The sequence below is a fragment of the Gymnogyps californianus genome, chromosome 1, assembly GCF_018139145.2.
Source record: "Gymnogyps californianus isolate 813 chromosome 1, ASM1813914v2, whole genome shotgun sequence".
In the NCBI taxonomy this organism is placed as follows: domain Eukaryota; kingdom Metazoa; phylum Chordata; class Aves; order Accipitriformes; family Cathartidae; genus Gymnogyps; species Gymnogyps californianus.
In genome coordinates, this window is record NC_059471.1 from 80,220,502 (window position 1) to 80,242,640 (window position 22,139).

General features: G+C 41.8%; 1 protein-coding gene across 2 annotated transcripts in view; it reads right to left on the bottom strand.

The window, feature by feature from the left end:
• The window catches only part of ANOS1 (anosmin 1), a 150,703-nt gene that overhangs the window by 112,795 nt on the left and 15,769 nt on the right, over positions 1 to 22,139 (bottom strand). For both annotated transcript variants that reach the window (XM_050909558.1, XM_050909568.1), the window contains exon 2: positions 5,812 to 5,859. In XM_050909558.1, the coding sequence (XP_050765515.1) occupies positions 5,812 to 5,859 (48 nt within the window). The remainder of the gene's footprint in view (positions 1 to 5,811; positions 5,860 to 22,139) is intronic.

A 22,139-nucleotide genomic window follows, 5' to 3' on the forward strand; every position in this document is an offset into this window, starting at 1 on the left:
ACGACCTCGATGCAGGAGTTGAATGCACCGTTAGCAAGTTTGCTGATGATACCAAACTGGGAGGTGCTGTTGACTCTCTCGAGGGACAAGAGGCCTTGCAGAGGGAGCTAGATAGATTGCAGCATTGGGCTATGATTAATGGGATGAAATTTAACAAGTCCAAATGTCGGATTCTGCATCTAGGACAGAGTAATGCCAGGCACAAGAATAAATTGGGAGAGGAGTGGCTGGAGAGCAGTCCTGCAGAAAGGGATCTGGGGGTGCTGGTCAACAGCAGGCTCAATGTGAGTCAGCAGTGTGCCCTGGCAGCCAAGAGGGCAAACTGCATCCTGGGGTGCCTCAAAGACAGTATAACCAGCCGGCCAAAAGAGGTGATTATCCTGCTGTGTGCAGTTCTGGGCCCCGCAATATGAGAAGGATGTAAAGGTCCTTGAATGCGTCCAGAGGAAGGCAACAAAGCTGGTGAAAGGGCTGGAAGGCATGTCCTGTGAGGAGTGGCTAAGGGCTCTGGGTTTGTCTAGTTTGGAGAGAAGGAGTCTGAGGGGCAACCTCATTGCTCTCTCCAGCTTCCTGAGGAGGGGAAGTGGAGAGGGAGGTGCTGATCTCTTCTCCCTGGGATCCAGTGACAGGACATGTGGGAATGGTTCAAAGCTGCGCCAGGAGAGGTTCAGACTGGACATTAAGAAGCATTTCTTTACCGAGAGGGTGGTCAAACACTGGAACAGGCTTCCTAGAGAGGTGGTCAGTGCCCCAAGCCTGACAATGCCCTTAACAACATGCTTTAACTTTTGGTCATCCCTGAAGTGGTCAGGCAGTTGGGCTAGATGATCATTGTACATCCCTTCCAACTGAAATATTCTGTTCTATTCTGTTCTATTCCATGAGGAGCAGCTGAGGGATCCGGGGTTGTTTAGTCTGGAGAAAAGGAGGCTCAGGGGAGACCTTATCACTCTCTACAACTACCTGAAAGAAGGTTGTAGGGAGGTGGGTGTCAGCCTCTTCTCCCAAATAACAAGGGATAGGACAAGAGGAAAAGGCCTCAAGTTGCTCCAGGGGAGGTTTAGATTTGGTATTAGGAAAAATTTCTTCACTGAAAGGGTTGTCAAGCATTGGAACAGGCTGCCCAGGGAAGCGGTCGAGTCACCATCCCTGGAAGTATTTAAAAGACATGTAGATGTGGCACTTAGGGACATGGTTTAGTGGTGGATTTAGCAGTGTCAGGTTTATGGTTGGACTCAATGATCTTAAAGGCCTTTTCCAGCCTAAATGATTCTATGATTCTTTTCTATTCTATTCCTCTGATTTCCAAAGAAAAACCCACCAAGTTTTCAAGACTCAGCTTCATGCTTAATATATTAAAGATTAAAAGATTAAAAGAACTAATTTCAGGACCAAATAGCTACTGGATTAATATTCACTGTTTTTATCAATATATAAACAACACACAGATGTTATCGCATAAAAATACATTAGTTTGTGGGTACAATAATTCTCAAGCATTATTTTAATTCTAACCAACAGTACCAAACACTTTTCTCCTGCATAAATTGTAGAAAAACGTCTAAACCTTAAAATAAGATTCATTGCCAAAGTATTTTTTTTTTAGGGACTATAGGAAATTAAAACACACCAGATATCTGCTGTAATTAGAGGGCTAAAAAAAAAAAATTATTCCATTCAGTTTTTAATACAAATTCTTATTCTTCCGAGACCACAAGATCTAAAAAAAAGGAAAACCAAATATCCACCATAAAGTAGTAGTGAGAAGAATGAACATAGTAGGAAAGAGCAAAACATAAGAAAAAAGAAAGACAAAACTATAAAATAATACGAAAGGCATAAGCTCAAACAAAACAATAGAACTATGGACGAAGTTAGACATAAAAATTTTGGTTTCAAATCTATTTCCAAAGAAGTTCACAATAAACTTCACTGACTACAGTGCGAATTTTACCTCAATACTCATATTTGCAGCAGATGCCAACCAGGCAATTGACAGGATCCCAAGAAAGCCCTCAGTCTGCTTCAACTCTGTACAAGCAGACAAGTAGGAGTGCATGATGGCAGTGAATAAATAACTACTGCAACCAAAAATGGCAATTTATTTAATGATCCTATAGTCACCCTGATTATAATAGAGTATTTTAACATATTGAAATTACTCACCTCATGTCAAAACAGGGCAAGCATTCAAAAGCTCTCTTGTGTTTTATCTTGTAAAATAGACCTCTGGAGAGATCTTATTAAATTAAATTACATATAAAATTATTGGTGCATATTTTGCTGCTCACAGTCATGCTTTTGTGACTTGCTCCATTAAAATAACAAAAATAAATAGCCATTTGGGATGTAGGTAGAAATCTACAACTGTTCCTGTGAGAGCTAAAACCAGTTTAGTTCATTAGATTTGCACCTCTTTGAAAAATTAGTAGTTCTCAAAGGTATTAATCTTCAAACTAACATTTGTTGCCTACACTTGTATTAGAGGGAAATGGTATAATAGCTGGAATTAACTTTAGACGTACTTCACTGACCAAACGAACTTGAACAATATCTTATCAACAGCTATCTTCAACTACAGAAGTATTCTTAAATATAAAGACCACAGACTGCCATGAGAAAAGAAACATTTTCATTGTATGCTACCATTAAGATATTTTCCCCAGTTATTCTATGTACAAAATTGTGGCCACAAAATTTCCACAGAATTTTATGCCAGACCGATCTTACTCTCAGAGAATAATGGACAGAGACTTTAGAACAGCTTTTTGCCAGTTCAGGTCTAGGCAAAATGAAGCCGAAATAGATATCAAAGGTGCAATGAGGAGAAAACACATGCAAAAGTCCTGTATTGGATACTTTATGATGATTTTTCCTTCTCTGTAGCTCCATCTCCCATCTAGGACATCTACTTTTACCAGCTACTGTCTGTCCTTGGAATAAAAAAAATGCTTCTAAAATAAAATTGGGATTGGTTATGTTACAAGTAAGAAGATGGACTACACTGTACCTTTTCCATCTTATAAATTGTTCTATGAAAAAGTAAAATAATAGAAAAGTTACTAAATTAACTACTTCATCTTTTATTGCTGTATCAGCGACTGTCTGACACATTGATGCAACTTCCAAATAAAATTTCTCCACTGTGTATCATGTGCAAATACTTGTGCAAAAAAAGGTGCTTCTGTGCTTCAAAGTTCCCCTGCTAAGAAAGTAGCTGGATGTTTGCTGTCATCTGCTCTTTACCACAAATCACCTCAAAAAGCTGTGTCTCTAAACAACACAACCACAAAATAAAGGTAGACACTGGGAGAATCCTTTAGAAAAAACGTCATCTGAGATATTTAGCAGAATCACACTCATATAAACCTCCTCTACTGAGGTGCTAAGAAGCAGTGAAAGGAATTTGCATTTTTAAAAGGTTAACTGAATCCCCTGGCATTGCTTTGAAAGTTTCAGTTAGGTAACGCAATTGTTTGACTTTGCATTGCAAAACACAGAAAACCAAAGCTTGCCTGAAAGGAGAACATACTGCTAATGTTCAGCTCTGCTAACAATTTGACCAAGTTTATATTTATTTCTTTTTCTAAACATGGCAAAGCTGCTTTCTTAAGGAAAATGTATTGCCTTCCTGTCGTGGTTTAACCCCAGCCAGCAACTAAGCACCACGCAGCTGCTCCCCCCTCCCCCCTCCCAGTGGGGCGGGGAGGAGGAAAAAAGAAGTAAAACTCATGGGTTGAGATAAGAACAGTTTAATAACTAAAGTAAAATACAATATAATACTAACTAATAATAATAATAATATTATAATAATTGTAATGAAAAGGAATATAACAAAAAAAAAATAACACCCCAGAAAAGACAAGTGATGCACAATGCAATTGCTTACCACCCACTGACCGATGCCCAAGCAACGATCCACCCCTCCCAGCCAACTCCCCCCTGTTTATACACTGGGCACGATGTTCCATGGTATGGAATATCCCTGTGGCTCGTTCGGGTCAGCTGCCCCGGCTCTGCTCCCTCCCAGCTTCTTGCACACCTGCTTGCTGGCAGAGCATGGGAAACTGAAAAGTCCTTGGCTTAAGATAAGCGCTACTTAGCAACAACTAAACCATCAGCGTGTTATCAACATTATTCTCACACTAAATCCAAAACACAGCACTGTACCAGCTACTAAGAAGAAAATTAACTCTGTCCCAGCTGAAACCAGGACACTTCCTAAGAATGACAACATAAGGTAACATGACTGTAAAGTATATGTTAAGTAATTTAAAACTTAAACTGTTGTTGCATTTTGTATTATAATATAATATTAATTTGTAGCATTCTTACACTGATTTCAAGAGACTAATACAAACTTAAGGCAAACCTTAAATTCATAATACTTTATATACACCTTATGTGGATTCTGTGAACTTGGGAGTGACTCAGAGAGATGTTCCTATAACCTCTGCCCTGCTTTAAAAGCTGGACAATTTTTCTTGTATGATTCCTTCTTTGTTAGGCAGGCACAAACCACTGGAAAACCTTTAGGATTACATACCATGGTAGCCTTCATAACTGATTAAAAAAGAAAATTACATCAGGATCGCTGTGGTACAAGACCCCCATGCTTTCCTTAAAAGGCAATTCAGTTACGATTAAACACATTCTCTGCACCTCTGTTTGGGTTTTTTTTAAGAATGATGAGATTTCATTGCAGAAGTGCAATCCTTACCAGCACGGTACAGCTAACAGGAAATATTTTATTCTCTTCTTATACTGACTTTGTTATACCCTGTTTTTAATACTGAAAAAAGTGATCAACTTTGTTATTGACTGTTCCATCTCAGGAAAATAAAACAAATTGGTCCATGTCCAATCCCATTCATTTCAATGGAAGCTAGATCAGTGAATCAGTAATCTCACTCTTTAAATGTAGAGAAGAAATTGTCATGTGTTCAAATCAAGGGTTCTCATCAGCATTTACATAGATTACTTTATTAAAACAATACAGAACAATGCTACTTGGATTTAATCCCATTTGCAGTACAACTTTCACAGAATAGAGAATAAATATTGAAGTTATAAAGCCTAAGTTATTGTAGAAATACATCTTCAGGAAGATTAGACAAAAATATGACCTTCAGCATTTTCAGGTAAATTTCCAATGGATACATCTTCTATGACATTTACGAACAGTCAGCACCAGGGTGTGCAATTCCACTTTGACCCACCAAAGCTCCCAAATCAGTGTTGCTTCTATCCAGGCACCATAGAAATACTCTTGCACAGGAGAATCAGTTGACAGTTAGCTCTCCTACCCTTCAGGCTTTCAGGGTTAAAGTGCTAGGATAGGGCAGGGCATCAGTAGAGCCACTGGCATTTGTATCAAGAATTTTTTCAAAGAAATTCAGTGTCAGGCTAAAAATTAAATACCCAAACTGAATGAAATGTTGAATGTTGACAGACCTCGGTGCTGTTGGAGGAAGATTTTAAAGTGATTGACAGTTTTACTCTCTTATGACCAAAAATACTGAAAGAACACAAATGATGCACCAGATTTTAGCCAGTGTAAAGTTCGTTGATAACCACGGAATTATGTTGGTTTAACTAAGCTTGATATGTATCCTCAAACATGATTCCTTTGTCCTGAAAGAGTAAACTACTCCATTTTAATTTTGGATATTTTATTATAGGTTGAGGTTTCCAAATAAAATATAAACAGATGCTTCTGAAAACACACTAAGATGAAAAGCACTTAATCTACAGACAAGAGATTGAAAGCAACTAGGTAACTTAAATGAGAGGGGAAAAGAAAGGACATACCTTTGAACACTGTTTATGATTCTGGCACCAAGCAAGTGATCCATTGTTCTGAAAGACAAAGAAAAAGTACATGAATATTAATATTTCTTTAAGACTAGACATGATCACCCTAACAGGTTTAAACACAATACACCATCCAGTTCTGCCTAGAGAATGATGTTGTGTCACAACACTAGTACCAATTCTAACTCCAACTCCCTTGTGTTGAGTAAAAGGCTCAGGCAAGTGTAAAGTGACCAGAGAAAAGTTAGGAAAGCATTTCATCAGGTAAGGCTGGTGGAAAACTGACCAAAGTCACCTTTTAGTCCATCTTTGTAAACACTGACTATCTAGGCTTGCTAGGAAGCAAACAAAAGGTAACGCTTGTATTTAAGAAATTGATATGGATTGGTCGTGATTCATGAACAGAAAGCCCATTAGTCACATTTCAATATTGCACGATACTTAAAATAAATTACCAAGGAAAGACAATGAACGGCCTTGAAGTAAATGGAAAATTTAATTAAATGCGACATGAGTTTACCAAAGTCATCTGTGCCAGTTTTATTTTATATTTTTTTATAATAAAGTGCATTTCCAAGATCAGTAAACACTTCAGCTCTCATTTATCTTGACTGCAGTAAAACAACCAATACAGTATCATATGCAAAATAATAATTTAAGCTAAAGGAAAAGAGAACATGATGAGAACAGAAAGATAAATATGAAACTGTCACAGGGACAAACAGCAACTTGCTGTTCTACTAGAGGAGCTTCTGAAGGGTCAATTTTAGAAACAATATTTCCTGGTGTCGTGGTTTAACCCCAGTCAGAAGCCAAGTACCACACAGCCACTCCCGCACTCCCCATCCCCCTCCCCCTGCTCCCAGTGGGATGGCGAGGAGAATCAGGAAAGAAGGCAGAACTCGTGGGTTGAGATAAGAACAGTTTAATAACTAAAGTAAAACATAAAATTAACAATAATAATAATAATGAAATATAATAATACTAATACTAATAATAGTAATGAAAAGGAATATAACAAAAAAGGGGGGGGGGGGGGGGGGGAAACCCCAGTGATGCACAATGCAATTGCTCACCACCCACTGACTGATGCCAGAGCAACGATCCACCCCTCCCTGCCAACTCCCCCCGTTTATATACTGGGCATGACATTCCATGGTATGGAATATCCCTTTGGCTAGTTCAGGTCAGCTGCCCTGGCTATGCTCCCTCCCAGCTTCTTGCACACCTGCTTGCTGGCAGAGCATGGGAAACTGAAAAATCCTTAAGATAAGTGCTACTTAGCAACAACTAAAACATCAGCGTGTTATCAACATTATTCTCACACTAAATCCAAAACACAGCACTGTACCAGCTACTAAGAAGAGAGTTAACTCTGTCCCAGCCAAAACCAGGACACCTGGTAAAAAAACACAGCTCAGGAAAGAGAAGTCTATGTTTGTGAGGTTAAGAGATGAAACAAAATATTGATTCACTTTCTCTATAGTGGAAGATCAAAACAACATCAAGAGCACCTGAGTGACTCTGGGGACTGAACACAAGAAATCGGGTACAAACTCTGCAACACAGAGTGCACATTTATGTACTTGGGAATTTCTACGTATATATTTATTCCATAATTTATAAGCTCATACTCGGGAAACAGAACAGATGAAGATTCTGGTAAATTTGTTGTTCAGAATCTGACTACAACAGTGAGTCTATGAGGGAGTAATAGGACATCCTTTCATATGAATTAGGCAAGGTATTTCCGCAGGGATGAATTAATGTGATTGTACTATACCTTAACCTTTGTCACTGACTATAGATCTGGAAATCAGTCTCCAAGGAAGAGGAATTCAGGTAGGCCAGACTGCAAAGGACTAGCAGGACTATACTTTTTTTTCTTTTATTTGTTTCTTTGTTTTTGTTTTAATAAGGAGAGATGCAAATAATGGAATAATACATATACATATGCTGGTTTTGGCTGGGATAGAGTTCATTTTCTTCATAGTAGCTAGTATGGGGCTGTGTTTTGGACTTGTGCTGAAAACAGTGTTGATAACACAGGGATGTTTACATTATTGCTGAGCAGTGCTTACACAGAGTCAAGGCCTTTTCTGCTTCTCACACCACCCCACCAGCGAGGAGGCTGGGGGTGCACAAGGAGTTGGGAGGGGACACAGCCGGGACAGCTGACTCCAACTGACCAAAGGGATATTCCATACCATATGATGTCATGCTCAGCATATAAAGCTGGGGAAGAAGAAGGAAGGGGGGGACGTTCAGAGTGATGGCATTTGTCTTCCCAAGTAACCATTACATGTGATGGAGCCCTGCTTTCCTGGAGATGGCTGAACACCTGCCTGCCGATGGGAAGGGGTGAATGAATTCCTTGTTTTGCCTTGCTTGCGTGCGCAGCTTTTGCTTTACCTATTAAACTGTCTTTATCTCAACCCACAAGTTTCCTCACTTTTACCTTCCGACTCTCTCCCCCATCCCACTGGGGGCGAGTGAGCGAGCAAGCAGCTGTGTGGTGCTTAGTTGCCAGCTGGGGTTAAACCACAACAATACATAACTTTTTACGTAGAAAAATCACACAGAAAAAGCCAAAATTATTCTCTGGATGTACAACAACTACAATTCAGAAGCAGAAATAGATACATTAGCATGCATTGTAACCAAGCCAACTAGACCAGTTTCTCAAAACAGCAGTACTCTGTTCTGATCTCAGCAAAGCTTATAAGCTTGAATACAGTGACTTGCTACCACAACTATGAAGCCTATGCTTTGAAGCTGGATCTCTCTTAGCGAGTGTTTGAGGAGATCATGTTTGTGCATGTCTTCATACAAGTATAGAGTCATGCCTTCACACAAGCTCCCAAGATGTGGTCAGCAGGTCGAGAAATGGGATCGTCCCCCTCTACTCCGCTCTCGTGAGACCCCACCTGGAGTACTGCATCCAGTTCTGGGGTCCCCAGCACAAGAAAGACATGGAGCTGTTTGAGCAGGTCCAGAAGAGGGCCATGAACATGGGCAGAGGGCTGAAATACCTCTCCTCTGAGGAAAGGCTGAGAGAGTTGGGGTTTTACAGCTGGGAGAAGAGAAGGCTCTGGGACACCCTATTGTGACTTTTCAATATATAAAGGGGCATTACAAGAAAGACAGAGAGAGACTTTTTACCAAGGCCTGTAGTGACAGAACAAGGGGCAACAGTTTTAAACTGAAAGACAGCAGATAGAGATTGGACATAAGGAAGAAAATGTTTACCATATGGGTGGTGAGACACTGGAACAGGTTGCCCAGAGAAGTGGTAGATGCCCCATCATTGGAACTGTTCAAAGTCAGGTTGGAAAAGGGCTTTGAGCAACCTGATGTCATGAAAGATGTCCCTTCCCAGGGCAGGGGAGGTGGACTGGATGACCTTTAAAGGTCCCTTTCCAACCAAAACCATTCTGTGATTCTATGACTATGAAGATTGTTCAAGTAACACATTCACAGAATGACTGAGGTTGGAAGGGACTCTGGAATTCATCTGGTCCAACCCCCCTGATCAAGCAGGGACACCAGTTTCCCACGTCCAGGTCCAGACAGCTTTTGAATATCTCCAAGGAGGGAGACTCCACAACCTCTCTGGGCAACCTGTGCCAGTGCTTGGTCACCCTCAGGAAAAAAAGTGTTTCCTGATGTTCAGAGGGAACCTCCTGAGTTTCAGATTGTGCCCATTGCCTCTGGTCCTGTCACTGGGCACCACTGAAAAGAGCCTGGCTCCATCTGCTTTGCACCCTCCCTTCAGGTATTTATACACGTTAATGTGATCCCCCCTCAGCCTTCTCTTCTGTAGGCTAAACAGTCTCAGCTCTCTCAGCCTTTCTTCATAGGAGAGATGCTCCAGTCCCTTCAGCATCTTCCTGGCCCTTCACTGGACTCTCTCCAGTATGTCCTTGTCTCTCTTGTACTGAGGAGCCCCAGACCTGCACACAGTACTCCAGCTGTGGCCTCACCAGTGCTGAAGAGAGGGAAACGAACACCTCCCTTGACCTGCTAGCAATACTTTGCCCAATGCAGACCAGCATACCATTAGCCTTCCTTGCTGCAGGGGCACATTGCTGGCTCGTGTTCAACTCAGTGTCCACCAGGACCCCCAGGACCTATTCTGCCAACCTTCCAGATGGGTGGCCCCCAGAATATATATTCGTGCATGGGGTTCTTCCTCCCCAGGTGCAGGACTTTGCACTTCCCCTTGTTGAACTTCATGAGGTTCCTGTCAGCCTATTTCTCCAGCCTGTCAAGGTCCCTCTGGATGGCAGCACGACCCACGGGTATATCAGCCACTCCTCCCTGTTCTGTGTCATCAGCAAACTTGCTGAGGGTACACTCTGCCCTGTCACCCAGGTCATTCATGAAGATGTAAAACAGGACTGGACCCAGTATTGACCCCTGGGGCACACCACTAGTCACTGGCCTCCAACTAGACTTTGCGCCGCTGATCACCACCCTCTGGGCCTCACCATTCAGCCAGTTTTCAACCCACCTCACTGTCTCCTCATCCAGCCTATACATCAACAGCTTCTCTTTGAGGATCATATGGGAGACACTGTCAAAGGCCCTACTGAAGTCCAGGTAGACAACATCCACAGCTCTCCCCTTGTCTACCAGGCCAGTCACTTCGTCATAGAAGGTCATCAAGTTGGTCAAGCAAGACTTCCCCTTGGTGATGCCATGCTGACTATTCCTGATGATTTTCTTGTCCTTAATGTGCCCGGAAATGTACTTCTGGATTAGCTGCTCCATCACCTTCCCAGGGATGGAGGTGAGGCTGACCGGCCTGTAGTTCCCTGGGTCACATAGGAGTCAGACAGGAGTCACATCTGCTTTCCTCCAGTCTTTGGGCACTTCTCCCAACGGCCGTGATGATCGATCAAAGATTATCGAGAGTGGCCTTGCAATGACATCTGCCAGCTCCCTCAGCACTCATGGGTGCATCCCATCAGGGCCCACGGACTTATTCATGTCCAGTTTGCCTACATATTCACTGACCTGATCCTCTTCCAACAAGGCTACATCTTCCTTGCTCCAACCCTTCCCCCTGGACTCTGGGACCTGGCATTCCTGAAGGCTGGTCATGCTAGTAAAGTCCGAGGCAAAGAAGGCATTCAGTACCTCAGCCTTTTCCATGTCTGATGTAACCAGGTTGCCCATTTCTTTGAGCAATGAGTTTCCCTAGTCTTCCTTTTGTCACCTATGTACTTACAGAAGCCCTTCTTGTTGTCCTTGACGTCCCTGGCCAGATTCAATTCCATTTGGGCTTTAGCTTTCCTACCTTCATCCCTGGATGCTTGGCCAATATTTCTGTATTCCTCCCAGTTTACTGGTCCTTGCTTCCGCCCTCTGTATGCTCTCTTTTTGTGTTTGAGTATTGCTAGGAGCTCCTTGTTCCTCCATGCAGGACTCCTGGCATTTTTTCCTGACTTCCTATGCATTGGGATGGACTGCTCCTGAGCTTGGAGGAGGTGATCCTTGAACATTAACCAGCTTTCTTGGGCCCCACTTCCCTCCAAGGCCTTATCGCACAGGACTCTTCCAAGCAGATCTTTGAAGAGGGCAAAGTCTGCTCTCCTGAAAGTTCCAAAAATCTTCCCAGCTGTCACAGGAGCTTGGCCCCAACACAGAAATATAGCAAAAAGAACCAGAATCACTTCTTTTCAAGATGCTGTACACCAAAAGGACCAGAAAGTACAGTAAGTAAAAGGACAGAAACAGTATGGATTTTGACTCACATGTTCCCATTAGACAGTTTGTGGAAACTAAAGCCTTCATACAGCAAAGAACATAAATCTGCTTTTAACCTAAACACAAGTTATTCTAACAATACCAACAGCTAAGCACACTCTTCTATGCACTAATGGACCAACTAAATTAAAAAAAAACAAACAAACAAAAAAAAAACCCACCACAGATCTACTCCAAAATCAGTAGGATAAACAAATTTTTGGTTAGATCAGTCATCTGAGGGCATGTCCTTTCTGTACGTAGAGATGAGCACAGCTCACTAAGATGGTTCCGTAAAAATAACAATGGCGAGTCACTTACAAGGACAATTCAGAATCACCTTCCAAATTTTTCTTAAGCTTCTGTTAGCAGGAAAGACAAAAAGATGGAGGATAAGGTAACTAGTCTGCAAACTTGGGTGTTTCAGTCATGCAAGATAAATCACTGCCGCCTTCACTTTGAGCATTAAGCATATTTTGTATCTGATACAATGCAAAGACAAGTCAGTAACACAGATTTGGATCAGACACATTGGGAAGTTCAGGAACTGAAACTAAAGCATTGAACTTGAATGTTACTCTAGTACCTTAAGAACCAAACTAATGCAAATTATATTTATGCTTTCACCTCAACTTTTAATGTGGACTTCAGAAATTTTTATATATGCCATTTTTTTCATATGAGCTGTAATGCTAAAAATTTCTATTCCTGTATTACTTAAGGAGCTCTGGGGATGACAAATGTAAAGGCATATCCACTCCTTTCCACTTGTAAGCTTATTTAGGAGCAATTTAAAAATTTTAGTTCATAGAATTTAATTTCAATATTTTATGAAAATTTATTTTGTCTTATCTTCTCAGCAGATTACAATGCAATCATTATTTGATTCTATAATACCATTTTTATCTGTTGTTACTGTAGAATTTAGCTAAAACTGAGATTTGCTAGCGTAAGAATAGCTAACTATGAGCATCATGTCAAGTCCAACCCCTTCAAAAAAGAGAGACACATAAATAGAAGAAATAAAACTTTAGAATAGCCGTAAATAACATATGCTAGTGGGAATACTTTAGTATTACCCTCAATGCTGTATGAGGATTTATTATTTCCATTTACAGATCTAGCCAGCAGTAATGTTAAAACAATATTTTATGTGCTATTTTCAATTTACCCCCCTTTCTTCCTCATATAAAATGTGACAGAGGCAGCTGACTGCAATAACAGATTAGTAGCAGCTCACCACTTTGTGTCAGGTATGCTGCTGCTTTCCACTGAACTAGAAAAAGCACTCCTGCTTTTGAATTATATCTGTTACTTGAGACAATAATGCCATAAACGTCCAGATGTGCGGCTCCCCTACTTCATAACTTCAATGTCTACAACTGTTTTCATTTTTCTGCTGAAAACTATTACCACTTGAATTAAAAAGTAAGTTTATCAAAACATAAAAGTATTGTTTAGCAACTTCAACTTCATACAAACATGTGAATGATCTTTCATCGCACAGGTGAAAGCAAATTCTGCAGGCTTCCTTTGAACAACAGGGCATCAGAGGAAGCAGGAATGCTAATGAACGCTCTCCTCCACTCTGCATCTTAGCAAATGGTTAATCTAAGTTACACAAACGTTCAGCTGTGATTTTTTTCTGCTTTTAATCTAGTGTACCTGGCTGAAACTGTCATTTCAAACTATCAGAAATCTGTCTTTTGTCTGTAGCATTTTACGTGCTCCCAGATTACATCCTCAGCTCCCTCACATCTGTTTTTCTTCAAACCCAATCCTGACCTGACTTATGCCAATGAGAGTTTTGACTTAGTCTTTAGTGGTGGCTTAACTCTGCTGTGCAGAAATGGCCTTGAGGAAGAATCATATACCACTGTTTCTGCCCATCTATAAGCCTTCCACCAGTGTACCTTCAGGGCAACCTTAAAGTATCTTAATCTGTATACTGAAGAGGAGAAGAAGCTGCGCTCAATGGGGCAAACTCCAAATATTCTATCTTCCCCGCACTGACACGTCATATGAAAGATGTCAGGCAGACAAGACCAAAACAGTCTCCAACATCACATAGTAGATGAAGACAACAGGAACTCAGGCCACCGTCTGAGCCCTACACACTTTCAGTCTGCCAGAAAGGAAACTGTAGACAAACAGAATCAGACCTTCGAAGACAAGGACTGTTTGACATGTATAAGGCAAGAGTTTACAAAAGCAAAGATGGGGAGGGGGGAAAGGAAACAGGAAAAAAAAAAATCAGACAAATATTATAAGATTTATCATTCAAATTTTTCATGAAAATACAAGCCACAAGTATTTTCAATGAAACTGATAAATTGGCATCTCTAATCACTATTACTGGGCTTCGTTTCAGCAAGTATATGTGCATGCTTGCTTTCCTGTGGCAAACCACAAATGTCCTTGGGCCTAAACAGTTAAGATCGAAACATCTGTGTTCTGTGCCCCCTTACGCCTTGAAAAAAGAAAAGTTGTGCAGCATCTCTTGTAAGGAAAGAAATGCATGTAGAGAGGCAATATAGAATCAATCTTCATCTATCTACAGTGTGCCCCAGGGAAAAAAAATTAATAATCTTCACAAGCAAGTAAAAACTGGCCTTTCATTGGTGCAATGGCAAAATAAAAAGAATTTCCTTCATTTGCATCTTTGTCCATAATTATGTTAGGAGATATAACCCTTCTTTTGAAATGCCAGAGATCAGCTGTGAAAAATGAACTAGCCACTTAATCTGCTATGACAGTACCTGTGTACCTATTATCAGTTTTGGAAGTCTTTTCTCCCCTGCCCAATCTTCAATTCACGTTTGAGTGAAACTGCTCTCTCAGAAGTGGCCTCTCCTGACGACCTCACTGATTCTTTCAAAATGACAAAAAAAGCATAGAAATAAACCTTTCAAATAACTGTACCCACTGACGTGAAACAGAGCATTTGAGTAGACAAATCAATAGCTGATGCAATGATGAATTTAAAGGGACAGGTTCCCAACATTTTCCTTAACCTTTCAAAAATCTCAACAACATGAAATTATATGTAATGGTAAAATATAATTTATACTGTGCCTGACATATATTTCCTGACTGCTTGCTCACTAAGACACAAATTAATATAGGGACTTATCTATGGCAGTGCTGTGTGTCCCCAGGCCCAACTCTAAAGTGTGGAATTAAGGTGCAGAATGGAATCAACAAACTCAAACTAGGCTTTCTAGTTCCCAAATACCAAAGTATGCACCTAGGAATGAATTTCAGAAATCCTGTACACTTAGTGGGGAGAGATACCAAACCCAGCAGATAGGAAACACCAAAGAAAAATTTTTTTCTCAAAGCCTTTCTCTTGAGATTAAACATGAACTTGTAGATGTATGGACAGGGGAACCACAGTCTCACCTCTCCTGGGCTCTGGTATTTAGGTATCCTTTTGCATATAAATAACCAGAACACATTTTTCTTTGAAAATATGGCAGAAGAATGAAAAGAGGATAACCTTTTATACAACAGCTTGAACACTTGCCCCATAAGTCTTTCAAGCTAGAGCAAATTTAAGCCCTTATGCACTTTGAAATGACTCTTAGCAACAGGCTAGAGTGAAGACTGAAACCTGGCCAGTGAAAGTGAACCACTCTGTAGAAATGAACAGGAGATACATGGAGCTAGAGACAGTGAACAAGCAAGGTTATAAAGCCCAGTGACAAGGTCCACCTCTGGGAAACAAGACTGCTCCTTCAAGGACAATTTATGCAAACATATTTTTAGCATCTTCACTTCTATGTGCTTGTCCAATGTACAGCAAGTTTCCACCGGAGAAGCCATGGATAGAAGAGGATCAGTATGAGATGAAACCACCCATAAAATACAACAAAATCCCAGAAACATTCTGGTTCCTTGGCTTTCATCCGGGGAAGACAGGAAGGACATACAAACAACTGAAATGCGTACATTTTGTTCCTTTTATAAAGTTTCTTATTTCATTGTAAACTATGTCTTAAGGAAATAATTAATTCTTTAGTAAGGGATTTCTGTTGCCTTCTAATGGTTCTAATAAGGAATGAAATTGAATAAAGCAAGCATCAACAAATCATAAATTGAATGTTATTGAGCAGGACCATTTCTGATACTTAAACAAACAGGAACAGTGTTTGAACGTATAGCAGCAGTTTCCATTATAAACATTTAATTGGGATACTTCATCCCATCCTGATAGAAAATGATCAGACCTTGGTTAGTTACACTTTCATCACCTCTAAGCTATATTAAACCATGTGACAACCCTAATTACTACTAGGGAGTTCCAGCTAATATAAAACAATGTCATATACTGCAGAAAATGCAAGTCTGACCAGTAGGTGCCCCTGGATTCCAGTCTTCCCAGTTGCTGGCACCTGGATACGCGCCCAAGATCACAGCCCCACTCCAGCTGCTGGTACAGCCCGTCTCACACACACTGACAGAGCAGACTGGGACTCCAGTAGCCAACCCCACTATGATTGGGAGGGTTACTCTGGCCCCCAGTAGCCAAGCCCCCTGTGGTCTTGCCCTTAGAGACACACTGTGACACACCCAGACCTGGTCAGGACTCCCCTGGTCCTGCAGTAGCCAACCTGCTGTCCTCTCACCCCTGGAGGCACACACTCACACCCAGCTCCCAGGCCACCTCACCTACCCATGGGCTTGTCCAGCTGGCTCTTCACTAGTGCTCACACACCCACGCTCGGTCCAGTCGCTGGCACCACAGATGCACAAGCCCCTGTGACCCACGGTCCCAAGCCAGGGGCTGGCACTTGGTTTCACTCGCTCCAGTCCCTCCGGCCGCCGGCTATCAGCACATGGGCCCTCCAGCCCATGGTCCCAGCCCAGCCGCTGGCACCCAGAACCTTGCTCACTCCAGCCACTGGTACCATGGACACACGAGCCTCTGCCCCGGGGTCTGACTCTGGTTCCTGGCACTCAAGCCCCCATGTACACACACACAGAGACAGACACACAGAACAGATGCCCTTCAGCCAGGAAAAGAGTTAGAAGTGGAATTTGATAAGATAGTACTGACTGTGCTGATCAGGAGCAGGGCATGGCCAGACAAGGGCGTCACCTATTTACACACATCCAGCCCTTTTTATCCCCTTATCCCTCTATTTACCTGTAATAAACCCTGAGCAATCCCGAAATTCTCTTCCCCTGCATCCCATACTGTGTGCCATGCCCCAGGCAGCATCTCCCCTCAGTACAAACGAGGATTCAGCATTGATTCACCTTGATGGGTTTCATGGCTGGATGATTCACCTTGATGGCTCTCCTGGGACAGCCCTGGGAGGGCCCGGACAGGCTGTTCCTCCCTCTGAGTCCTTAATCTGGGCTCCCATCTACCTTCAGGACTCTGTGCTCCCCTGGCCTTGTGGAGATGGGCCTCTGATGGGCTGATGGCTCCTGTGGTGGGCCTGGGAACAGCCAGGCAGGGTGTGATTTGGGATCCCCCACCTGCCGTCGCCTCTCTGAGCTCTTTCGTGGGTCTGCAGATGAGCTTCTATCACACAACCTAACAGTTCATACCTAAATATTTTATAGCAGTCAGAGAACTGAATCAAATTCCACATAGTCCAACGTCATGTATCCAAGAGTGGCAAAAATGGTTACTGAAGCAAAAGTGTAAGAACTGGATGAGCAACTAAGGGCTAATTCCATATTTTTGGTCTTTCTTGTTACTCTTCTCTGTAATTTTCCTACTTCTACTGTACTTTTTTGAGACGGAAAGACAGCAACAACATGCAACCTTCAAAATGGATCATGCATAATTTATACAGTATCATAATATCTTCAATTTCTTTCACTGTTGTTTCTCAAAAATCCTTAACTTTTAGTTTATAGTTTTGATTTCTCCAGAGAAGTTAGCTGATATTTTCACCTTTGAAACATGTGACAATGTCATGTGTGCAGGTGTCAGTGCCCTGAAGACACAAGTAGGCCTTAACAGCCCTGACCTGCCTCACCTGGGGTCTCCACCCTCACCTCCTGCCCATGGGCCCAGATGTCCCATTTCAGCCCGGCTGGGGCCATCAGTCCTTCCGTGAGCTATGCTGTAGCTGTGCCTCTCACTGGTCCTGCCTCCTGGATGTCCTTCTCACCTATGCTGTAGGCAGCTCATCTCCTGGGTGTACCCTGTAGCTTCTCTCTGGCCCCGTCTCGTGGCTGGACCTGGGACCGCTTGCTAAGGCCTTGTCTCCAGCACTGTCTCGCTTTAGACTAGAATAGAATACACTATTTCAGCTGGAAGGGATCTACAATGATCATCTAGTCCACCTGCCTGACCCCTTCAGGGATGACCAAAAGTTAAAGCATGTTGTTAAGGGCATTGTCCAAATGCCTCTTAAACACTGACAGGCTTGCAGCATTGACCACCTCTCTAGGAAGCCTGTTCCAGTGTTTGACCACCCTCTCGGTAAAGAAATGCTTCTTAATGTCCAGTCTGAACTTCACCTGGCGCAGCTTTGAACCATTCCCACATGTCCTGTCACTGGATCCCAGGGAGAAGAGATCAGCACCTCCCTCTCCACTTCCCCTCCTCAGGAAGCTGGAGAGAGCAATGAGGTTGCCCCTCAGACTCCTTCTCTCCAAACTAGACAAACCCAAAGTCCTTAGCCACTCCTCACAGGACATGCCTTCCAGCCCTTTCACCAGCTTTGTTGCCTTCCTCTGGACGCATTCAAGGACCTTTACATCCTTCTCATATTGCGGGGCCCAGAACTGCACACAGTATTCGAGGTGAGGCCCCACCAATGCTGAATACAGCGGGATAATCACCTCTTTTGACCGGCTGGTTATACTGTCTTTGAGGCACCCCAGGATGCAGTTTGCCCTCTTGGCTGCCAGGGCACACTGCTGACTCACATTGAGCCTGCTGTTGACCAGCACCCCCAGATCCCTTTCTGCAGGACTGCTCTCCAGCCACTCCTCTCCCAATTTATTCTTGTGCCAGGCATTACTCTGTCCTAGATGCAGAATCCGACATTTGGACTTGTTAAATTTCATCCCATTAATCATAGCCCAATGCTGCAATCTATCTAGCTCCCTCTGCAAGGCCTCTTGTCCCTCAAGAGAGTCAACAGCACCTCCCAGTTTGGTATCATCAGCAAACTTGCTAATGGTGCATTCAACTCCTGCATCCAGATCGTTGACAAAGACATTGAACAGAACTGGCCCTAGAATTGAACCCTGAGGAACACCACTGGTGACCCATCACCAGCCAGATGTAGCACCATTCACCAGAACCCGTTGAGCCCTGCAGTTCAGCCAGTTCTTCACCCAGCGCACCATGAACCCACTCATCCCACAGTTGCCCCTGGCTGCCCCTGACCCTGGCTCATCACTTGCTGTGCCTAGGACTGTTGATGACCCTGTTAACAGCACCCAGCTCTGCCCATCCTGTGCAGGCCCTTTAGGGCTGCTCCCCTTGGAGAGTCCACGGCCTGTGATAGGGTCACCCTCAGTCCCCGGCCCCCCATCACCTGGGAGCAGCCAGCCCTCACTGAGCCTGACAGCAAGAGACTGTGCTTTGGGGTCTACATTAACAACTTCATTTTTTCCTGATGTATAAGAAATGTCCTTAGACTTTGCTCTAGTTAACAAAAGCACAAAGCAAAAATTCAACAAGAAAACCAAATAAAGATCACCCAAACCTGGCAAAACCACCAAACATAAAAAAACTACCAAAACAAGCAAAAAAAATTACTGCATAGGACTCTAATGTGAGAAAAGGTAAGAGAACAAACAGTACTCAGCGGATATTAGTCACATTGTTTAACATATTACCATCAGACACTTGGATAACTTTATGATGAGTGTGTTTTTTAAAATCTTAGGTAGAAATACAGCATTAAGCTTAACTATGTACATATATTTCCTCTGCCATCTTACAAGTACATACAACTCTTTTCATTAAAAAAAAAAATTAACTGAGCAACAGTATTCTGAAAAGGAAGCCGAAGGCAAGAACTTATTTTGGAACATACAACTGGAGTTCTTCTGTTACTGTAACTAGCCACTGTGATCCCTCACAGCTAAATCAAATGTACATCCTCCTTAGCAGAAGCCATTTCTATGCCACAGATGTTTAAACGTTAGAAAAGTAAATGGTGGTTACTAGTTAACCCAAAGTAATTAAGTTCAAGAGGTGACTGAATGTAAGAAATAGTTATAAAACTGATCAGCCTAACAATTCATTCTGGTGACATCACTGCAGTTTGTAAATATAAACCAAAATTAAATTATCATGGGTAACAGCTTGACTAACACTGCAGTCAAATTTTAAACATCTGGATTTAACACCAGAAAATGGATATCACAAATAATTTTTAGAATGTCTTAGTCAGGCTTTCTTTTGGATTTACACTAATGCTGCCATCACCTGTAATGTGCTGACTCCTATCACAATGATATGGTGGGTCCTCCTGTAGATGAATGGGTACAAATAGAACTGTATTGACCCAAGCCTTGTATTGATATTTCCTAAACAGTCCATGCAAAGTCATCTTCAACCTTCGTTTCTATTACAGACTGTTTTCATTAGAGTTTACACTGAAATATTTAAAGCCACAACTTTACATGCACCAAAATGAAAACATGGAAAAAACATTAAGATCAGAGTAATTACAAAAGAAATTAGAAAAAAAATACAAAATCAGCAACCATCACCTAAATCGTGAGACACAACAGTATTCGTTCTCTGGCTGTCATTAGTAGATTCCTAGAAAGACAGTCATCAAAATCCAAAGGTCATTACCAATGAAACAGCAAGAGATCAGTAGTTTTGAAAATACGGACTATGTATTGCTTGGATCAAATTTGCATCTCAAGTATGGAACACCTTTTCTCTTTTTACAGCAGTGTCTTCTCAAATGCATAGAAAAACTACTAGATAAACACCAGCTGTAAAAACAAATGAGCCACAGGAATCCTTGTGCCTCCACCGCACTTGTGAGTTATGACTGCCTTCTTGTGGTTTTACAGACTTCACTCTTACCGCTTCTAAGACTGATCTCAACTGAGGTCTTATTCTACTTAGCAGAAGTTTCTATCAATCTGTAAAAGAATCCAGATGAAAAACTTCACTTCACTAAGCAACAGGAGGAATTAAATACACTGACACTAACTTGAAGATATTAAAATTAAATATGGAATCTCACACTAAGGCACATACTTTGGGCCAAATCCCGCACACATTTCTTGGGGTTAAGTAACCCAGTTGAAGTGAACAGAAACTAACCTAATAGCATTAATATGGGAAGCAAAAGATAGCTTGTCGACTATTTGTCTGTAGGCTCTATTTCAAAACCCCCACCCTTCAAAAATGCTAATGTGCCTTTTTTGTCATGTCATTAAGTAGATTTGCTAGACAAATGAAATTATGAGACAATAAAAGTATATGCCAGCTCAAGGATGTAACAGAAATGTAGCCCACTGGGAAATTAACACCAAAAAGAACAAAATACATTCTAAAAAATGTAATGTTTACTTACGCAGAATACAAAAAAAATGTAGATGTACATGACCTACTTCAGTGTACTTGAAAAAACACGACTGATTTACCAAAAAAAAGTAATATTCCAGGTTTCAGAAATGTGTGCATGCTGCTTTTAATGCTGATTTGGCTTTATAACTGAAAATTATAGTCCATATTACTATTCTGTATAATCATAAGATTATTGGTTAGTTGGGTGATTCCCAACAGCATGTGATGTGGTACATTTGCCACAGGCTGCATTTGCCTGTGCTTGCCTGCACTGCCTACCAGCTGATCATTCCAGAATCAGCTACAAACACCCCAGGGTGTCTCCACACTAGGAAGTCATGTGAACTACAGGAACACATCTGTTGAGCAAAACAACTGGTGTTGATGGACTTGATGTCTGCACTACACATGCACCAACTTCCCCTTTCCCTTTTCCTTCAACTAGTTCTAGTCTAGTCCCATGGACACAATGCCCATTAGTCTCTAAAGCACATTAGGTCCCCCTGGATCATCTCTTCCAGTTATTTCATCCAGAAGAAATCCACTGTATGAATTCTCAGACCGGTCCATGATGTGAAACAAAAGGTGATCATGATGCTCAGGAGACTCACTCTAAAAGCAAACTCTGATCCACGTTAAAACACTAATGTGTAGATGCACCTCAGACACTTCTAACATCTCCCACAAACACACAAAAGTAGTATTTCAGTGCTTCCTACTAGACTAGATTTTCCTCAGAAGTCACACTGTTTCAGGACCATTCAGGGTGGCATTCCTTCCTGGACTTGAAAAACGCCTAGGGTTCTGGTGTCTCATGTCCTTAAGAAACTAAGCGTTAAAAAAAAAAAAAAAAAAAAAAAAAACCACACCACACATTTTTAGATCTTCTACAATGTCCATTATAAATAGTCTATAAACTATATGAACACGGGATGCTCCATGCAGGTTGCTTTGTCATGGAGTCATTTCTGATTACAAAACTGCTAACTGTATTGTATTACATACTGGCTATGTGATATTTTACTGTATTTTCTCGAATTCTGTTCCAGTATGTATGGGA